Source organism: Dermacentor andersoni, chromosome 1, assembly GCF_023375885.2.
Source record: "Dermacentor andersoni chromosome 1, qqDerAnde1_hic_scaffold, whole genome shotgun sequence".
NCBI classification, from domain to species: domain Eukaryota; kingdom Metazoa; phylum Arthropoda; class Arachnida; order Ixodida; family Ixodidae; genus Dermacentor; species Dermacentor andersoni.
Genome location: NC_092814.1, coordinates 131,020,463 through 131,040,984, shown reverse-complemented (window position 1 = coordinate 131,040,984; position 20,522 = coordinate 131,020,463). Strand labels below are relative to the sequence as shown.

General features: G+C 47.0%; 1 protein-coding gene across 3 annotated transcripts in view; it reads left to right on the top strand.

Moving 5' to 3' along the window:
• Pkn (serine/threonine-protein kinase N) overlaps positions 1–20,522 on the top strand; it is a 181,385-nt gene that overhangs the window by 55,909 nt on the left and 104,954 nt on the right. For all 3 annotated transcript variants that reach the window (XM_050193885.2, XM_055062035.1, XM_055062036.1), the window contains 2 exons: positions 4,948–5,091; positions 19,737–19,809. In XM_050193885.2, coding sequence (XP_050049842.1) covers positions 4,948–5,091; positions 19,737–19,809 — 217 coding nt within the window. The remainder of the gene's footprint in view (positions 1–4,947; positions 5,092–19,736; positions 19,810–20,522) is intronic.

Here is a 20,522-nt window from a genome sequence, read left to right as displayed (position 1 = left end):
CTTCCCCAGCCTAAACTAACGTGGATTAAAACGTGAGACTCTCTTCAGAAGCGCTCTCACTTGTGCGTGCTTTGCCTCCGTAGCTTTCCCTTCATAGCCACAGAAAGTTGTCCACGAGTATAGTTCTGGGAGTATCGACCAGTGCCACTTATGGGCAACGCAGCAAATTTATGGGCAATGCAGCAAATATGGAATTCATTGAACCACAGGCATTGCATAGTGTGTTATCTTAGAACAGGCAACTGGCCAATAGACCCTCATATGCTACTTAACTCTTTCCGTACCATGCCCATTGGACATCGTTAGCCCACTGTCAATGATTTTAAATGTCGCTTTCAAGACCTTCGATGCCATTCACGGACACACTGCACCGTCAAACGTGAAGGAGAAAAGCTATATTTTTGTTTTCCAAACAGTTTGCTTTTTTCCTGCCAAGCAGTGATTTTTGAACGCGCTCTTAAGTTTCACGATTGTCAAATTAGAAGGTAAAAATGGCCGCTTCCAAGAGCAGTGCAAGTGCTTCAAAAGATTGTAGATCTTATGATGCCGCTGTGTCTGTAGCTGATTTTATCGATGGAACGAGTCTGAGGATGCTGCCTTTTCATCTGACTTTGACTCTGAGAGCGACGATGACGCAAACCAGCCCAGAAAATGGGCGGCCACAGCCCGGCACACCCAAATGGTGCTTGCAGTTAAATTTTTGTAGTGCAATACCTGTTAATGAGAAATTTTAATTATTTCGGACATATTGCCTATTAGACGGCAGTACATTTTGTATGTCTCATAAGTTTTGATACATTTTTCTCATAGTTAATACAAGTGTGTCTTTGTAAACCTTGTTCAGTTTTATCCCACCATCTTGATTCTGGCAATTTATATATTTTTTAGGACAGACATCTCTTCAGTAAAATTTGTATGCATGAAAAGTGCATTCATTCTCATTTTTGTTTATGTAATACATAAAATATTGAGTGCAGTAGTTCCCTCAGACAAAGAATATCTGGTGTAACCAACAAAGAACACTTATTTTCCCTGTGTTAGGGAAAGAGTTCAGTCTTCAAGACTGCCAGTTTCAAGACCCTCACTATGCAATAAGCGAGAATCCCCTGCTATAATGCTTCGGCGCTGCAGGGTGTACTATAAATAAACTGTAAATAAAAGAATGGGGGGGGGGGGGGGGAACCATGGGGCTAGAGTTTTTCTTACAGTAAAGCCTCGCTTATTTGGATTTTACGGGGTTGCAAAAAATCTCAGGATTTGACCAAATGTCGAATTAACCAATGTGTCAAGAAGATAGTAAACACATACTTGCACTTCATTAACATGCCCTTCTTTACTGAAGAAATCCACAATTCTCCCTTCTGTTTTGCACAATAACGCAGCCTTGTGGGTCCATTAACATCTGTGTATACCATCACAACTAAACCAGAAAATCATGTTGTCTGCAGCAATGGCAGAGCAAAAAGAAAAAAGAAAAAAAGGTTTTCTGTAGCTCAAATGGTCACAGCAGAGGGTGCCACTATTTTGTCAAGTTTATTGCTGTGAAGCATATTCAGATCATATACAGTCGAATCTCATTAATTCGAACACGCTTAATTCAAACTTTCGGTTTATTCAAACTGACGCCCGGTAATTCGAACATACCGCGCTCTGACAATGCTCTCAGCAGCACGCCAAATCACGTGGTGGTGCCCCTGACCAGCAGTGCTCGGACCCCGCCATAGATTCAAGTCCAAGGGCGATTACGCCGTCGCCGCACACCCTACGCTGTATGTACGAGTGAAAGTGTGCAAGGGGAGCCGACTATCGCGGCTTATTCTCGCATGTGACTGCTTATCTTGAGAGTGATCTATGTTGGGGGCAGAGTGTAGGTGTGTTGGCGACTCGTAGCTTTGTGCGTGCTGGGTGTTCTCGGCGCTCACTTTTCGATGAAGTGATATACGCCATGAATGTCACTTCGCTCGCTGCAGCTGCTGCATTTCCTCACGCAAGCGTTTTGACAGCGAGTTTCCACGCTCGAGGGAGATGTGTTCATGTTTGCTTGTGCATGTGTTTCACCATGCTTGTTCATTTAGTTAGTATGGCTTTGTTTACAAGTTTATACAGCTGATAAAACTACTATTCTTGCTTCGTATAGCTGTTCACTAATTTGCTATCGCAAACGATGCCTCGCCTTTCGAGCGAAACTGCGACTTTATTTACAATGACAAGTCTAAACCGAGACTTCCCGATGGAAAGGTTGTCGGGAGACAGTGTGCCACATCCGATTCTGTACAACAGGACGGAGCTTGAATACAAGGACAGGAAGGTGGCTCCCAGTACCTCGTTCTCCTTATCTTCTGTATGCGGCGACGTCACAACAGCAGGGAGCACACCAACATCATTATGATCAGTGGCAACGACTTCGTCACCTTCATAAGACATGACGCATTAAGAATGCAGGACAGAGAATGCAAACGCAGCGCCAATTTGTCAGCAGACAAAGAAAAAAGCGCACAAGCACACAGACGGAAGCAGAGGTGGAGGCTCAGTCTGACCTTGGCAACTCTGCCATGGCAGTCTTAGGTGGCAATAAGGGGGCTTAGGTGGCAAAGGTAATTAGCGCCATCCATCAAGCTGGCGGGAAAGCAAATCCACTTCCCTCCCGCTCCTCCTCCCAGTTGCGCTCACCTTGCCTCGGAGCTCTCTCACCTTCGATTCCACGTGCGCCTGCCTCCACGCCGGCCCGGCGCCAGCTTAGCCTCCTCTTTGAAGTCAAGTTTACTGCCGTTATCAGGAAGCGAGCGTTCGCCGGCACGGGAAGCTTCGTGGTTCTTGCTCACTGTGTGCTTGCGTGCCGTAATATTTCACGACTCTCACCGTTTGTGCATCGTGCTTGGTGAATGTGTACTTCAAGAACAAGTCCACCTTTTAATTCGAACAAATTTTCGTGTCCCTTCGAGTTCGAATTATCGAGATTTGACTGTACAATGAAAGTGCACAGATGCTGCACCTATGAATAGAACCAAATAATACCCACTGCCGAATACAAGTCATTCGGCAGTCCAATTTTTTATTGTAAGTGATCGTGGAACGATGCAGCATGCTCTAGATCGTATTGTCCATTTTGGATGGGATGAAAGTTCTTGCATTTGTGCTCCAATTTCATGTTTGATGGTGCACAGTCATCGTCGTGAATTATTTGAAAACTATTACAGGAACACGGTATATACTCATGTAACGGCCACACATTTTTTCCAAGATTTAGGGTGAAAATTGAGGGTGCACAGAAAGACGCATTTTTTTTTTTTAAATTTTCGGCAGTACTTGTGTTTATTGAACTATAGTACTGACTTGCACTGGCTCTGGAAGACGCCCCACAGACCAGTGACGGTGACGTCTCGGAGGCAGCCGCTAAATCTCGAAGGCTGGGCTTCTGCTACCTGGAGGAGCTGAAAACTTGGCACGGCATCCCTGTTTTGCCACAGAAGAAAGAAAAAAAAGACACACACACACACACACACACACAACAGATAACATTGCTAAGGTTCTCAAAAATCAAGGGTGGGGCTAATACGCGGGTAATTGTTAAATATATTTTTTTAGGGATTTTAGTTCTGGGTGCAGCTTTTACACGAATGCAGCCTACGCAAGTATATACGGTATTTGGATTTTTAACTAGGGACGCATTTGATTCAGGTACCAAATTAAATACAATACTCAATTTGTTATTCCAACGTTCCGAACATTTGCACAACCCTACAGTTAATACAGCTCCGTGCAGGTAGCAGGATGCTACAAATAATAAAAAAAGTGTCAAGCATTTCAATATAGCTGTCCCAAAATGGTTCCTTTTGCAAATTACTCGATTTCCGACTGTTGATGTAAGTGGCGCTCATTTTGGCGCATTATGTTTGTATGCTAGCACTGTGTGTCACACATTGCAGCACTTTCCATGCTTCAGGGCTTGTTTGTATTCCACAGCCAAACATTTATGAGTTAGCAAGTGTACGATGGCATTTAATAATGAATACATCTTTTGGGACTAGATGACTGTGTAACGTGTACTTGCGACTTAGACTGCGGTCAACAATGATGACCAGCAAATGATGCTACGGTTGAGTCAGAGAGGCACTGCTTTCATAGGGCAATTAGGAAGAAAAGAAAAGCATGGCATAATAGTTTTGCGGAAACCTGCCAGGTGGAGATTAATTAATGAAGGAATTTTCCCTTCATTAATTACTTCTCTTCACCTTGCGGGTTTCCGCAGAACTATTATGTCAAACTCTTTCCTTTGCTTCAAGTTGTTGACAAATTCAACTTCGCCCTACCATCTGCTATCCGCCTGGTTAGCTCAGATGGTAGAGCGGCTACCCCGGAAAGGCGATGGTCCCGGGTTCGAGTCCTGGAACAGGACGAATTTTTCTTCAACTGCGAGTCTTTTCTTTCGAGGAACCCTTATAGGTTTTCTTTGTAGCAATTGCTACGAACGAAAAAGGTGGATGTCTGATTTACCTTCATTAAAAAAAAGCATTTGTGCAGTCTATCTATTCTATTATATATTATATTCTATTATATCTATTATATGTCTATCTATTTGAGGAAACAAGAGTAGCTTCAATAAACGCTCCTGGATCAGTTTCTTTTTCTTTAACTGTAACGCATCAGGCTAAGGATATTTCAACGCCTGTGTTACTTGACACAGTTCCGTAGTATCATTTATAAGACGCACTTTGCCTTGCTTCTCCTATTTGTCAATTATTTCGTTCCATTGAGACCTTCGCCAAGCTGTGCCGAAACCCAGTCCCTCTCTGAGGAACATTTATTCATTTTTGCTTAAATGTTCCTTGCATTATTTTGTGATCGAGAAAGTCTGACTGTTATGAAAAGTGATACTAAGAGAAAGTAATAACACTGGTATTAAGCATGTTTTTTATTATTGGGCCTTGTCTCCAAATGGTTGTGCAGTCTCGAGAACTGGAGATCCAGATATACTGGAAAGATTGGCGTGGCATGTGTGCTGTGAAGTTTCTCCGGCTCGAAGAGTTTATTGATGATGACAGGCATGGCATGGCTCTCCATCTGGAACCTAAGGGACTTCTCTTTGCAGAGGTAGGTGTTCCTATTTTAATTTGGTTTTTTATTGAATTAGTTGGGAATAAATCTGTTCAATCCTGCTCACTGTATGCTTAGAAGTATTCAATGTAGTATGCTGGGAAGGACTAGTAGTGAGGATCAACTATCTCTGCAGCCTGAAGTCTGCAGATGACTTGGAACAAATAATTGAGGATCTTAGCCGAAATAGTGTAAAAGTAAGGTTGAAGATTAATATTCAGAAAACAAAGGTAATGTTCAATAATTTGGCAAGAGAACAAGAATCCATGATTAGCAGTCAGCCTCGGAATCTGTGCAAGAGTAGGGTTGTCTAGGCCATTTACATGCAGGGGACCCTGATGACAAAAGATTTACAGAAGAATGGGTTGGAGAGCATACAGCAGATATTATCACGTCATGACTGGCAGCTTGGAGCTATCCTTGAAAAGTGTGCAATCTTTGCATTGTGCCTATACTAAAATATGGGCCAGAAACTTGAGAACGAGCAATGGAGCAAGAAATGTTAGGCGTAATGTTAAGAGATGGGAAGACAGCGGTGTGGATTAGAGGGCAAACAGTGGTAGCCAATATTCTAGTAGACATTAAGAAAAAAAAGTTGGAGCTGGACAGGCCATGTAATGCATAGGGTGGGTAACTGGTGGTCTGCTAGAGTTCTAAAATGTGTGCCAAGAGAAGGGAAGCATAGTCGAGGACGGCAGAATTTGCAGGCATAAGATGGCGTCGGCTGGCGAAAGACTGGATATCTCTGAGAGAGATCTTTGTCCTGCACTGAACATAAAATAAGCTGATGATGACGAAATGCACTGTGCTGCTCTTATTACATGTGGTTAAGGCTTAGCTTGAAAGTGAAATGCTGACTGTGATGTAAAAAACAAAAAAAAAACATGTTCGAGTGTCAGAAAATGGTGCCCATTCTGCTCCTTAGAGGTGACAGGGGCTTTCATTTTCTTGTATTCTGCAGTCGCCGACTGATAATACGGACTCAACGGGGACTGCCGAAACATCTGAATTATGAGGAGTCCGAAATACCAAACTCACCCAAAAATAAGTGACCTTATTCTACAATTGGTCAAAAAAGGTGTACTCTGTTCTCAGAGCGTCACTTTCGGGAAATACCTTCAATTTCACCTGACTATAGTGCAAGATTCATCGGCGTCTGCAAGTGACAGTATTCATGGCATAGTGCCAAGCAATCGATCTTGTCGCAGTGTGGAAATGCTGCAGCCTATCAATGAGTCTGGTGCTAGTCACGCGAAATATCGTGAAAATGAAAGTATCTTTCGAAAGTGGTTGTCCAAGAATAGGGCCTAGGTTTGTCAACGCATGTTACTGTGCACACATACACTTCCCCTTGGCCCAGACATTCAGTGGTCACGATTTTCTAGCAATACCTTCTGTCTTTTTTTGTGTGTGTGTGTGTTTTTTTCATGCTCTTCGCGCTTCGTCAGTGGTCAGCTGAACGACGCTCCGCACTCATTATCAACGGGATCAGCCGGCCATGAACAGTGGATAATAAGAGTGGTATAGAATAGAGCGGAAAGCATCGCTACAAAAATCATAGCCCCTATATCAACCATTGTCATGCTTTTACTACAGATAAACGAAAGTACAATCAATGCATGCACCGAATTGTCATTGGCGACCACTAGGTCGACTAGGCTTTGCTAGTGTCGGTTCTGTGGAGCGCCGACGACATGGCCAACAACCATGCTGGTGACATTTCAAGATGAATACAGTAGAACCCCGCTGTTACGTTCCTCACTGCTGCGTTTTCCCGGCTGCTACGTCGTTTTCATCCAGTCCCGGCATAGCTTCCATAGGATCCAATGTATAAGGAACCCCGCTGTTACGTAGTAGCTGTGAAAACGTTCCCGCATGATGCGTCGCAACCCGAACCAGCCTGGGCTAAAGTAGGCAACGCGCTTCAACCGCCATTTTGACTTTTGACAAGTTTTGACCGGGCTTGGCTGGGCTTGGCTATGGAGCTGGCTGCAAGAAGCCGCGCGCCAGTTCGAGAGGCCGCCACTAGGTGGCCATTTGTGAAAAATGCGCTTACTATCATCATTGTGATTACGGTCCCCGCATGGTTTGTTGGACGGGTCGACTCGCGGAGGAAGGATACTCAGGAGAGGCCCTGACGTCACTCTTTGCAAAGCTATAGCTAAAGGGAAGCCGGAAGTTGGCATTGCTCATGGCGTTGCTCCGCCTATTGGGCCAGCTCTCCTCTCTTGTTTACATTTCTCGCGAAACCACGCCACGCTGCGCGCAACCGGGCTGCTCGGGCGTGCGCGCTCCGCAGCAATACTGAACAATCGTTAGCACGTTAGCATGATTACCCCAAAGAGGGCGAAATTTCCTGCGGATATTCCTTCGTCCATTGCCATTGCCGTGGCGCGGTGACGACGAGGAGCACGAGCCGCATGATGCCGGGGAGTTGCCAAATCCTAGCTTTGGAGAAGCCGTCGCGGCTGTGGACCTCCTCCGCAGGTACATCGCACCTCACAGCGACGCTGTCAGCAATGCGGCCTTCCAGGCTATTGAGAAACGTGTGGTGATTTCTAGCGAGTGAAAGAAACGGCAAGCCACCATTCTAGACTTTTTTAAGTTCTAAGCGCACTCTGTGGAAATAGATTGTCTACAGTTGAAGCTGCACTTTTTTCATTCATTTTCGATGCTTTCCTCACTGTTGCGTTTTCCCGGCTGTTACGTTGTTTTTCCTCGGTCCGGTGAAAAACGTATGAACGGGGTTCAACTGTATATCACTCTTTTGTTTGACTCACTAGTTCACTAGCACCAGGAGATATTTAATGTGCCCCCTATGCATGAGACATGGGCATGAGACATGACATGGACATGAGACATGGGCAGACGGTCGTGTAGTCCGAGGTCGATTTATCGCACAATGCCCTGTAAGGTGTCCGAGATTTCAGTCTTCACCGATGTCATGTGTGTGAAGTACTAGAGTTTCAGGAGCACACTGATGGAACGCTGCACGCTTCTGATTTCTTTAGCAGAGTTTGCTGTTGTGATAATTGATACATAATGCTAAGAACAAAAACAGTGCAAGAAACTGGACAACAAAGTGAGACAAACACAATTACTTGCGCTGTTTTTGTTCGCATCAGTGTGCTAGCAGACGCTTCTAAACAACAACAAAAAAAGCTTTTTTTTTTACGCTGCCATTTGTCAACAAGTGTTGCACGAAGTCATATGCTTGAAATGCTCTGCCAGCACATTCATGAAACGCTGATAAGCCATGTGATTACCGAAAATATGAGAGCAGAGGTTGTATTTTGTAACAATCGAATACCTAGCACTCATTCTGGCAAGTGGCTGATCGCAGTGACAGTGGTGGCATGGTTTTGTCAGTCTATATGGAAGGGGGAAGAGAATGGAAAATGAAATAGATCATCATATGGTTCCCAGAATGTGAAAAACCCTTTCACTGTGCATTTGAAATCATTTGTAGTGGCTGTGGGTAAACAGTGCAGGATGCACTGAAGCATGGGTTCTCAAAGTGGTTTCCGCGGAACCCAGGGGCTCAGCAGGCTCCTCCTCAAGGTTCCGCGAGCCACTGATAAATTTTCCCTGGTTTCGTGCTTGCCAAGTAGCTAAGGCGGCGAACCATGCGCATTTCTACCATTCGTGGATAGGTGCCGCTAGCTTGCACACTGATGTATACGTCGGAGGATTAAAGGTTAGCACAACCCAGCTGGTTCTAGTGCAGTAGCTCGGCGAGCGCAGAGCACTGCAAATGCGCGACGCAAAAGAGCAAAAACAGCGCTAGTGTCCAACAGAAACGAAGCAGTAGAGCTTGCATTGCCATAGTCATCAGGAGAAATGGTACGTGATACGTGACTGACAGCAATGCTAGAACGCTTCATGCCTAATTGGGCCCTTAAGCCTATATTCTTGCGTTTGTCGCCACACGTAAGACCGTGTTGGCAGCTGGCCGCATGCCTTCATAACTGCATAGTCCCTATGCATGATCACGTCGATAACCACGTGGTTGCGGCAAACAGAGGTTTCGTTTTGACTCGGTGTGCATCTCGGCCGCATGCCTTGAAAATGTAGTCACCATCCAAGATTGCATTCATAACCACCGCGATTTCGTTTGCATTTGTTGCAACTTGGCACATTCGTCGGCCGCCTGCCTTCAGAACTGCAAGGTCGCTGTCCATGATTGCGTCGATAGTGGCCGCAGTTTCGTCCACAGTGGTTGCAGCAAACTGTAGTTTTCACTTTGACTCTGTGCAAAGCTGTCGAAGATGAAGAGCACTGGCTACAGTAGAACCCTGCTGTTACGTTCCTCACTGCTGCGTTTTCCCGGCTGCTACGTCGTTTTCATCCGGTCCTGGCATAGCTTCCATAGGATCCAATGTATAAGGAACTCCGCTGTTACGTAGTAGCTGTGCAAACATTCCCACATGATGCGTCGCAACCCGAACCCGCCTGGGCTAAAGTAGGCAACGCGCTCCAACCGCCATTTTGGCTTTTGACAAGTTTTGACCGGGCTTGGCCGGGCTTGGCTGCAAAAAGCTGCAAAAAGAGAGGCCGCCACTAGATGGCCATTCGTGAAAAATGCTCTCACTATCATCACGGTGATTACGGTCAACGCATGGTTTGTTGGACGGGTCGACTCACGGAGGAAGCAAAATCGGGAGAGGCCCTGACGTCACTCTTTGTGAAGCTATAGCTAAAGGGAAGCCGGAAGTTGGCGTTGCTCATGGCGTTGCTCCGCCTATCGGGCCAGCTCTCCTCTCTTGTTTACATTTCTTGCGAAACCACGCCGTGCTGCACACAACCGGGCTGCTCGGACGTGCGCGCTCCACAGCAATACTAAATAATCGTTAGCACGTTAGCATGATTACGCCAAAGAGGGCAACATTTTCCGCGGATATTCCTTCGTCCGTTGCCATTGCCGGGGCGGGGTGACGACGAGGAGCACTAGCCGCATGATGCCGGGGAGTTGCCAAATCCTAGCTTTGGAGAAGGTACGTCGCAGGTACGTCGCACCTCACAGCGACGCTGACAGCAATGCGGCCTTCCAGGCTATTGAGAAACGTGTGGTGGTTTCTAGCGAGCGAAAGAAACGGCAAGCCACCATTCCAGACTTTTTTAAGTTCTAAGCGCACTCTGTGGAAATAAATTGTCTATAGTTGAAGCTGCACTTTTTTCATTCATTTTCGGAGCTTTCCTCACTGTTGCGTTTTCCCGACTGTTACGTTTTTTTTCATCGGTCCGGTGAAAAACGTATGAACGGGGTTCCACTGTACATCACAGTGGACAGAAATAATGGAGATGTGTGCATGGTATCGAAAAACATGTCTCGGACGAAGACGCGCGCCATGGCTGCGCTGCGAAGGAAGTCATGAGGCCTTCGCCGCTGTGAGTGTTAATCAGGCAAGCGATGACGAGAATTGTAGGTTCTGCAATGTGCTTATACAAAATAGAAACAGGATTTGCTGGTTCATTATGCTGGTTCATGGTCTAAATAAAAGCGTGTTGATATTGCTACGAAACAGTATTTGCAATCATGAAAAGGCGAGCAGTGTGAAGACGACGACGATTAGAGGCTAGCGCGGGCTGTTGCCTCTCCGCCAAGTGCGGCGTATTTCCTTGTAAATATACTTGTATATAGCGTTTCGTCTGCGTCTTCCTACGTAACATATCAGGTGGAGGTGGACGTTCCCTGTAACCTCGTCACGGAGCTTCGCAGTAGACGGTACGTCGAGCCTTTCTTCATGGCTCCCGGCGACTACAACTCAACTCCGCCAGCTCTGACACCTGCTGTCACATCGACAACCTACATCTCTCCCCGCTCCCCGTGATCCTGGCGTATTCTCGGGCAAAGATGAGGAAGACGTCGAGGACTGGATCAGCCTGTACGAACACGTCAGCCGCAGTAACCGGTGGGACCCTACTATCATGCTCGCCAACGTAGTGTAGTCTTTTACCTCGGTGGCACACCTCGAGTTTGGTTTCGGACGCACGAAGATGAACTCACCAGTTGGGACGCAAAAGCTCCGTGACTTGTTCGGCAACCCCTACGGTCACCAACTTGCCGTGCAGAAGGTGCTTTCCGGCCTTGTGCAGACGTCAACAGAGCCCTATGTCACGTATATTCAGGACGTCTTGGCTCTGTGCCGCAAAGTTGACGCACACATCACTGAGTCAGACAAGGTTTCCCACATCCTCAAAGGCATTGCCGATGACGCCTTGAACTGCCACCGCCTGGAACTCGCTAAAAGCCGATGTATCAACCAGCAGTTTGCCCGTCTACCCAGCACCCCAGCGACATCTTCCTGTGCTGACGCTCCTCGTCCCAACAACACTGGCGAAGTTACCAGGATCGTCCGACGTGAGATCGAGGCCGCCTATCCGGCTGCGTTCGACTGCAGCCCCCACCAACGCACCTGCAGTCATGGTTTCCCTGATCCAGGCAGTTGTCCGCCAGGAGTTCGACAACAAGGGTCTTCACACCATCTGCTCGGCCCATCGCCCTGATACCCGCCCGGCTTCTTCGATTTCACCCCGTCCCGCATCTTCTTACCCACCACGTTTCCGAAACCCATCTGATTGGCGCATTGCTGACGACAAGCTCATTTGTTTTCACTGCCATGGAATCAGGCACATTTCTTGGCAATGTCGCAATCGCTGGAGTTCCCCGACCCGGTCTACTTATACTGCCTACTCTCGCCCCCCAGATGGCCCTTCTCGTCCCTATGCCGCACGCTCCGATAATGCCGCCACTGATTCTCCTGCACTGAACCGCCCCTATTCTCATTCGCCTTCGCCCCAACGACGACAATCTCGCTCTCCCCAGCCCCGTCGCTCCTATTCGCCGACTCCCTTCGGGCGCCGCTCCCAGCCGGAAAACTAGACGATGCAGCGCCTCGAGGTGACGCTCCTTCGCCGATCTCCTTCGCCGATCGTTCGACTATCGTGCTATTCACAGTCATCGCCCACTGTCCCCACAATACCATCCTCAGCTTAGACTTCCTCTCCGCACATTCTGCTCTCATCGATTGTTCCGCCAGTACTCTTCGCCTTGACCTGCCTGTTCTGGATCCCACTGAACCGCACCCCAGTCGCCTCAGTTCCGTCGACTTCGTTCTCTTTCCACCTTCGGCACTGACTTACGTTGACTTAAGTGTCATCCCCACCAGTCCCCGACGGTCACTACATCGCGGCTCCTATGCAAGACGTCCTCCTTACACACGGGATTGCAGTACCTCATACAGTTTTATCTATTGTGGCGAATTGCGTCTGCCTGCCAGTAATCAATTTTGGCTTACGACACAAGTGCTGCCACGCGGGATGTCTCTGGCCCAGCTTTGCTCATTCGAAGATCACTCAGTAGCATCTATTGCAGTAGACGACAATTCAACCGATTCTCCTCTACCATCACACCTCCTCTACCGTCGGCAACTTGTACCATCACCGACTTGCAGAAAATGATTGCGCCCAACATGCCGTTTGAGCACGCTCGTGAGCTCTACCGCGTTCTGTTTTTCTACCACGATATTTTTTACTTTAACGATCGTCCTTTGGCCCAAACTACAGCTGTTGAACATCGCATTAATACCGGTGATGCCCCTCCTATTCATCGCCGCCCGTATCGAGTGTCACTGGCTGAGCGTCAAGTTATTCACGCCGAAGTTCGCAGAATGCTTGCCAAGAATGTTATTGAACCCTCATGTAGACCATGGGCATCACCTGTTGTACTGATAAAAAAGAAGGATGGCTCATGGCGCTTTTGCGTGGATTATCGGCACCTTAACAGAGTTACCAAGAAGGATGTGTATCCCCTATCTCAGATTGACGACGCCCTTGACTGCCTCCACGGTGCTCGCTATTTCTCCTCTATTGACCTTCGCTCCGGCTACTGGCAGATTGCCGGGGACGATTTCGACCGCGAAAACACTGCTTTTGTAACACCCGACGGTCTTTATCAATTCAAAGTGATGCCGTTCAGTCTATGTAATGCTCCTGCCACTTTTTGGACGCATGATGGACTCCCTTCTTCACGGTTTCAAATGGTCCACGTGCCTGTGCTACTTGGACGACGTTATAGTATTCTCCCCAACGTTCACTACGCACCTCGAGCGCCTCTCGGCAGTCCTGGACGTTTTTCGCCAAGCCGGTCTGCAACTCAACGCATCGAAGTGCCAATTCGGCCGTCGCCAGATTACCCTCCTTGGACATCTCGTTGACGCGAATGGAGTGCAACCGGACCCAGTCAAGATCCATGCTGTTACGCACTTCCCTGTTCCGAAGTGTATCAAGGATGTGCGCAGCTTCATTGGCCTTTGTTCGTACTTCCGTTTCGTGAAAAATTTTGCAGCCATAGCATGACCACTAACCGAGCTTTTGAAAAGAGACGCGCTTTTCCAGTGGGGCGATAACGAGGCCTCTGCATTCTCACATCTAAGCGATCTTCTCAACGCCTCCTGTTTTGGCCCATTTCGGTCCTTCGGCGCCTACTGAAGTCCGTACTGATACCAGCGGTCACGGAATTGGCGCAGTACTGGCACAATGCCAGCGCAGCCACGACCATGTTATCGCTTACGCCAGCAGTCTCCTCTCACCTGCGGAGCGCAACTATTCCATCACTGAGCGTGAGTGTCTGGCCCTAGTTTGGGCGGTTGTGAAATTCCACCCATAATTATACGGCCGACCCTTTTCCGTTGTCACAGACCATCATGCTCTTTGCTGGTTATGCTCACTGAAATATCCTACAGGAAGACTTGGTCGCTGGGCCTTACGCCTCCAGGAATACTTGTACTCTGTCATCTACAAATCTGACCGACTACACAAGGACACTGACTGCCTGTCTCGCTACCTGGACGCCGAGCCTGCGGACGCCGACAGTAGTACCGCCAAGGGCATTTTCACTGTGTCTGCCTTCGCTAACATCGCCGATGAGCAGTACCGAGACCTATCACTGCGAGCACTCGTCGATCGTCTGCGCTCTACACCAACCGACGCATCCGTTCACCGATATGTCCTTCAGGGCGGCATTCTGTACCGAAGGAACTTCCTCCCTGACGGATCTGATCTTCTTCTTGTTGTGCCAAAACATCTACGACAGACTGTGCTCTTTGAGATGCATGACGCACCCACTGCAGGACATCTTGGGGTAACCTGCTGTTAAGAATGGCCATCTGCGGTGCAAGATTGCCACCCACTTACGACTATAGGCGGCAACATCCCGGCGGTACTAAGGACGACGAGTTCGGCGGGCCAACTATTGTTCCCAAACTCCCCAACGCGCTACCCGGAACGGCTCCGAGTTCTACGGGGCCCTCTGACGTCGGTTCCGGACCTTCGAACGTGTGTGCTTTTGTGTGCGTAGACCGTTCTGCGGGAGGCGGCTGGTTTGTGATGACTAAACGAACGTTCGCCGCCTTGTATCGCGGGAGGACAGAGTGTTTAAAAACTGCTGTTGTGTGGATGCTCGACACACTTCTCTTAAGCAGTCATGTTGGACTGACACTCTCTCTCTCAAGCAGTCATGTTAGACTGATCTACTTTCTCAAACAGTCATGTTAGACTGATATAAATATTGTAAATAAACCCATATTCCTCGTTCTCGATGAGAAGCAGTTCTTCGCTTCATCAACGTCCTCAGCGTGGATAAGTTGGACGACGGCATGGGCCAGCTACCTTCGAATTCATGCCGGACTCCAATCTTGACAACGGATCACGAGCGACGGCATTGAGCCCCCAATCCTGACACCGCACGTTCGACCGCATCCGCCGCCGCTTCTATTGGCCTGGTCTTGCTCGCTCCGTCCGACGCTATGTTGCTGCCTGTGATCCCTGCCAGTGTCAGAAAACACCTCAGGTGCTACCTGCCAGTCATCTCCAGCCGATCACCGTCCCTGTGGAACCGTTTTTTTCATGTTGGATTAGACCTCCTCGGTCCCTTTCCCACGCCATCCTCTGGGAACAAATGGGTAGCCGTCACAATTGATTACGCCACCCGATACGCTATCACGCGGGCTCTCCCTACCAGTTGCGCCACTGACGTCGCGGACTTTCTCTTGCGTGACATTATCTTGCTTCATGGCGCCCCGCGACAGCTGCTTACTGACAGTGGTCGTAACTTCCTCTTGAAAGTTATCGCCGACATTGTGCGTTCCTGCTCCATTCAACACAAGCTGACTACCTCATACCATCCTCAAACCAATGGCCTGAAAGAGTGGTTAAACCGTACTCTTACCGATATGCTGTTGAAGTACGTTTCCAAGGACCACTACGACTGGGACATTGCCCTTCGTTACGTCACATTTGCGTACAATTCTTCCCGGTACGACACCGCCAGATTTTCTCCATTTTATCGACTGTGCGGTCGCGAACCGACCTTGCCCCTAGACACGGCACTTCCTCCTGCTGCGATCTCAGCAAGCGAGTAGCGCGCGACGCCATCGCCCTCGCCGACCATGCACTCCAGCTTGCCCGTGCTCGACTGACAGCCTCGCAAGCCACTAAGCAGTGTCAATACAACACCCGCCATCGTGATGTACAGTTTTCTCCTGGTGCGCTCGTGCTCCTGTGACCGCTCCTGTGGTCTCTTCATGGAGCTTAGCAGGGTTCCTTGCAACCAACATGTTTGAGAACCCCTGCACTGAAGCATCCTTCCTCCACATACCGCAAGCCACACACTCCAGCACCCGCCATGGTGACGTAATGGCTTTGGCATTGCACTGCCGATGGGGTGGGATCGAATCTCGGCTGCGGCGGTCACATATCGATGGGGGCGAAATTCAAAAACGCTCATGTACCGTGCATTGGGTGCATGTTAAAGAACCCCAGGTGGTCAAAATTAGTCCACCACTATGGTATTTTGGCACCTGAAACCCCAGAACTTAATTTAAATCTTGAATCCACTCTATTGTTGAAGCAATGAACGACAATCTTATGGGCATCATTAAGAAGTGTGCAATAGAAGTCTGTGGTAACTCCGTTAGACAGGATGCCAGTAAGCTATCGCAGGTGACGAAAGATCTGATCAAGAAACGCCAATGTATGAAAGCCTCTAACCCTACAGCTAGAATAGAACTCGCAGAACTTTCGAAGTTAATCAAAAAGCATAAGACAGCTGACATAAGGAAGTACAATATGGATAGAATTGAACATGCTCTCAGGAACGGAGGAAGCCTAAAAGCAGTGAAAAAGAAACTAGGAATAGGCAAGAATCAGATGTATGCGTTAAGAGACAAAGCCGGCAATATCATTACTAATATGGATGAGATAGTTCAAGTGGCTGAGGAGTTCTATAGAGATTTATAGAGTACCAGCGGCACCCGCGACGATAATAGAAGAGAGAATAGAGGAATTTTGAATCCCACAAGTAATGCCGGAAGAAGTAAAGAAAGCCTTGGGAGCTATGCAAAGGGGGAAGGCAGCTGGGGAGGATCAGGTAACAGCAAATTTGTTGAAGGATGGTGGGAACATTGTTCTAGAAAGACTGGCCACCCTATATGCACAATGCCTCATGACCTCAAGCGTACCGGAATCTTGGAAGAACGCTAACATAATCCTAATCCATAAGAAAGGGGATGCCAAAGACTTAAAAAATTATAGACCGATTGGCTTACTGTCCGTTGCCTATAAAGTATTTACAAAGGTAATCGCAAATAGAATCAGGGACACCTTATACCCGTGTCACACGGGCATTTGGAAGGCCTTCCAACCGATAGTCAGTTGACTCAAAGGTCAAGTTTGAGCTGCTACACGTGCGGTTTCGAAGGCCGCCGAGTCAATAGTCTATCGAGTCAATGGAGCACCTTACAACTTGATGGCCTTTGAGCAACGGAAATGGAAACAGTGCGAACATGCCCTCTTGTTCACAGTGTGCTCGTATTATCGATTAGAAAGAACAAATCAAACCAAAATGATCTAAAAATACTATATATGAGCGTTATTAATTATTCAATAAAGTATTTTTGCCACTTGATATGTGCGAACTGCACATACTCTCGACAACAGCGGCATGCAGCGACGAAAACGTTGCTGCGGTTTTGCTACTCAACAACTTAAAAACAAAAACATATATGTATGGCAATGTACAAACATTTCTTTAAATGCATAAACAAATATAAAATAAATTATAGTGCTTTTAAGTGGTTTTAATGTTGCTTAACTGTTCGTGACATGAAAACGAAAGTAAAGATCCGCAGCGCCACACAATTTTACGAGAAACACCTGAACCGCTCAACAGCCTTTCTAAAGTGCCGTGTAGCAGCGTGACAACTCCTTTGAGTCGATAGAGTTGTGGCATTTTGAAGGCCGTTGACTGGAAGGCCTTCTAAATGTGCCCGTGTGACACAGGTATTAGAGTTCTGTCAACCAAAGGACCAGGCAGGATTCCGTAAAGGCTACTCAACAATAGACCATATTCACACTATCAATCAGGTGATAGTGAAATGTGCGGAATATAACCAACCCTTATGTATAGCTTTCATTGATTACGAAAAAGCGTTTGATTCACTCGAAACCTCAGCAGTCATGGAGGCATTACAGAATCACGGTGTAGACGAGCCATATGTAAAAATACTGAAAGATATCTATAGTGGCTCCACAGCTACCGTAGTCCTCCATAAAGAAAACAACAAAATCCCAATAAAGAAAGGTGTCAGGCAGGGAGATACGATCTCTCCAATGCTATTCACAGCGTGTTTACAGGAGGTATTCAGAGACCTGGATAGGGAAGAATTGGGGATAAAAGTTAATGGAGAATACCTTAGTAACTTGCGATTCGCTGATGATATTGCCTTGCTTAGTAACTCAGGGGACCAATTGCAATGCATGCTCACTGACCTGGAGAGGCAAAGCAGAAGGATGGGTCTAAAAATTAATCTGCAGAAAACTAATGTTTAACAGTCTCGGAAGAGAACAGAAGTTTACAATAGGTAGCGAGGCACTGGAAGTGGTAAGGGAATACATCTACTTAGGGCAGGTAGTGACAGCGGATCCGGATCATGAGACGGAAATAATCAGAAGAATAAGAATTGGCTGGGGTGCGTTTGGCAGGCATTCTCAGATCATGAACAGCAGGTTGCCATTATCCCTCAAGAGAAAAGTGTATAATAGCTGTGTCTTACCAGTACTCACCTACGGGGCAGAAACCTGGAGGCTTACGAAAAGGGTTCTACTTAAATTGAGGACGACGCAACGAGCTATGGAAAGAAGAATGATGGGTGTAACGCTAAGGGATAAGAAAAGAGCAGATTGGGTGAGGGAACAAATGCGGGTTAATGACATCTTAGTGGAAATCAAGAAAAAGAAATGGGCATGGGCAGGACATGTATTGAGGAGGGAAGATAACCGATGGTCATTAAGGGTTACGGACTGGATTCCAAGGGAAGGGAAGCGTAGCGGGGGCGGCAGAAAGTTAGGCGGGCGAATGACATTAAGAAGTTTGCAGGGACAACATGGCCACAATTAGTACATGACCGGGGTAGTTGGAGAAGTATGGGAGAGGCCTTTGCCCTGCCGTGGGCGTAACGAGACTGATGATAATGATGATGATGACAGTTCATATGGTGTACAAAGTGCAGGAGACAGTGTAAGTCAGCTGCGTTAGTAGAGTGCAGCAGTGAGGCGGTAGAGCGTGGGCTTAGCCACTGACAGCTTGTGGGAGTGTTCAACTGCTGCATCAGACCGCCAAATTTCCGCCTAATTTGTGCGAAACAATCAGTAAATCGTTACTACTTAACCAAAAATGTTCTTGTTATATCCATTTATATGAATTATTTTTTAGTTTAAATGGTGTTTTAATGCATGGGTTTCCATGGAAATTTCTAGGAAAATTATTATTACTGCCATTTCATACCCATTCATCATCATCATCATCAGCCTGATTACGCCCACTGCAGGGCAAAGGCCTCTCCCATACTTCTCCAACTACCCCGGTCATGTACTAATTGTGGCCATGTTGACCCTCCAAACTTCCTAATCTCATCTGCCCACCTAACTTTCTGTCGCCCCCTGCTACGCTTCCCTTCCCTCGGAATCCAGTCCGTAACCCTTAATGACCATCGGTTATCTTCCCTCCTCATTACATGTCCTGCCCATGCCCATTTCTTTTTCTTGATTTCAACTAAGATGTCATTAACGCGCGTTTGTTCCCTCACCCAATCTGCTCTTTTCTTATCCCTTAACGTTACACCTATCATTTTTCTTTCCATAGCTCGTTGCGTCGTCCTCAATTTAAGTAGAACCCTTTTCGTAAGCCTCCAGGTTTCTGCCCCGTACGTGAGTACTGGTAAGACACAGCTGTTATACACTTTTCTCTTGAGGGATAATGGCAACCTGCTGTTCATGATCTTATAATGAACCCATTAGTTCATTATAAATCATTTTATTGTAACAAGGTTTGACTATTTCTTTTGGCAGTTGAAGCTGCATATGGTAAAATGCAGATTTTTAAATATGTTGAGAACAATAGACTTATGTAAAAACTAAGTTTGAAAAATTGAAGAAAAGGATGCTGTACAAGGCTTGTGTGGTTTTGTGGTTCAATTGCTGGCCAACGCCTTAAGGTTACCAACTGTTCTTGCATTTTTATGTGCATTTTTATAAAGACTTAAAGGTTTCGATTGTAATAGTATCTTCCCACTGGCTTCTTTCAGATTAAGTTCCTGAACCCAATGATCTCAAGAAAACCTCGTCTACAGCGACAGCGAAAGCTTTTTATTCACAAAGGTAAATTATTTATGAATCATTGCTTGATCTGACAGTATGAATTTTATAAAAGTATATTTTATACAATTATTCTCATATGAGATATCCTATAAACCTTGTGCATCTCCTTGTGCTGCCGTATTCAGAAAAAAATTAAAAATGCGAAAAAGCATACTAATCAGAAAAATGTAAAATCTGCAGTTCTAAAAAATTTGACACTCAACTGTACTTGACATCTATGTGAATTGTTGCACCTGAGTGGCCAGAAACAAGAGTTGTCATTCTTGCTGCTTTGACAAGCTTACGCTTGCTGTCCTCAAATTCATCCTGGGTCAGCAGCTTCTTTGAGCGGAGAATTTTGGTGGGAAGTTTTGACATGCCCACTCATCATGACTCGTACCAGCACAAACGCCAATGCGTGTGCGTCAAGCTAGCGGGGCCTAGCGACCCAAGACATACATTGTAATTTTCTTATTGCGTAGTCTTTTAAGACGGCAGTAGGAAACAAAAGAAATCGAGCTGGGGAGCTACGCTGGTATATGATGCCTACAGTGCTGCCAGAGTGAAACATGACACTCACTTCGCGAAAAACGGCATGTTTGAGCCATTGCCTATTAAAAGTGTGCATTATGCTTCCAGTGGCCTTGTGCCTCACGCGCTCCGAAACCGATAGGTGAAGATGCTTGCCACACTAGGGTTGGTGGCGATAGCTGTGAATGCAACATGCAGTGACG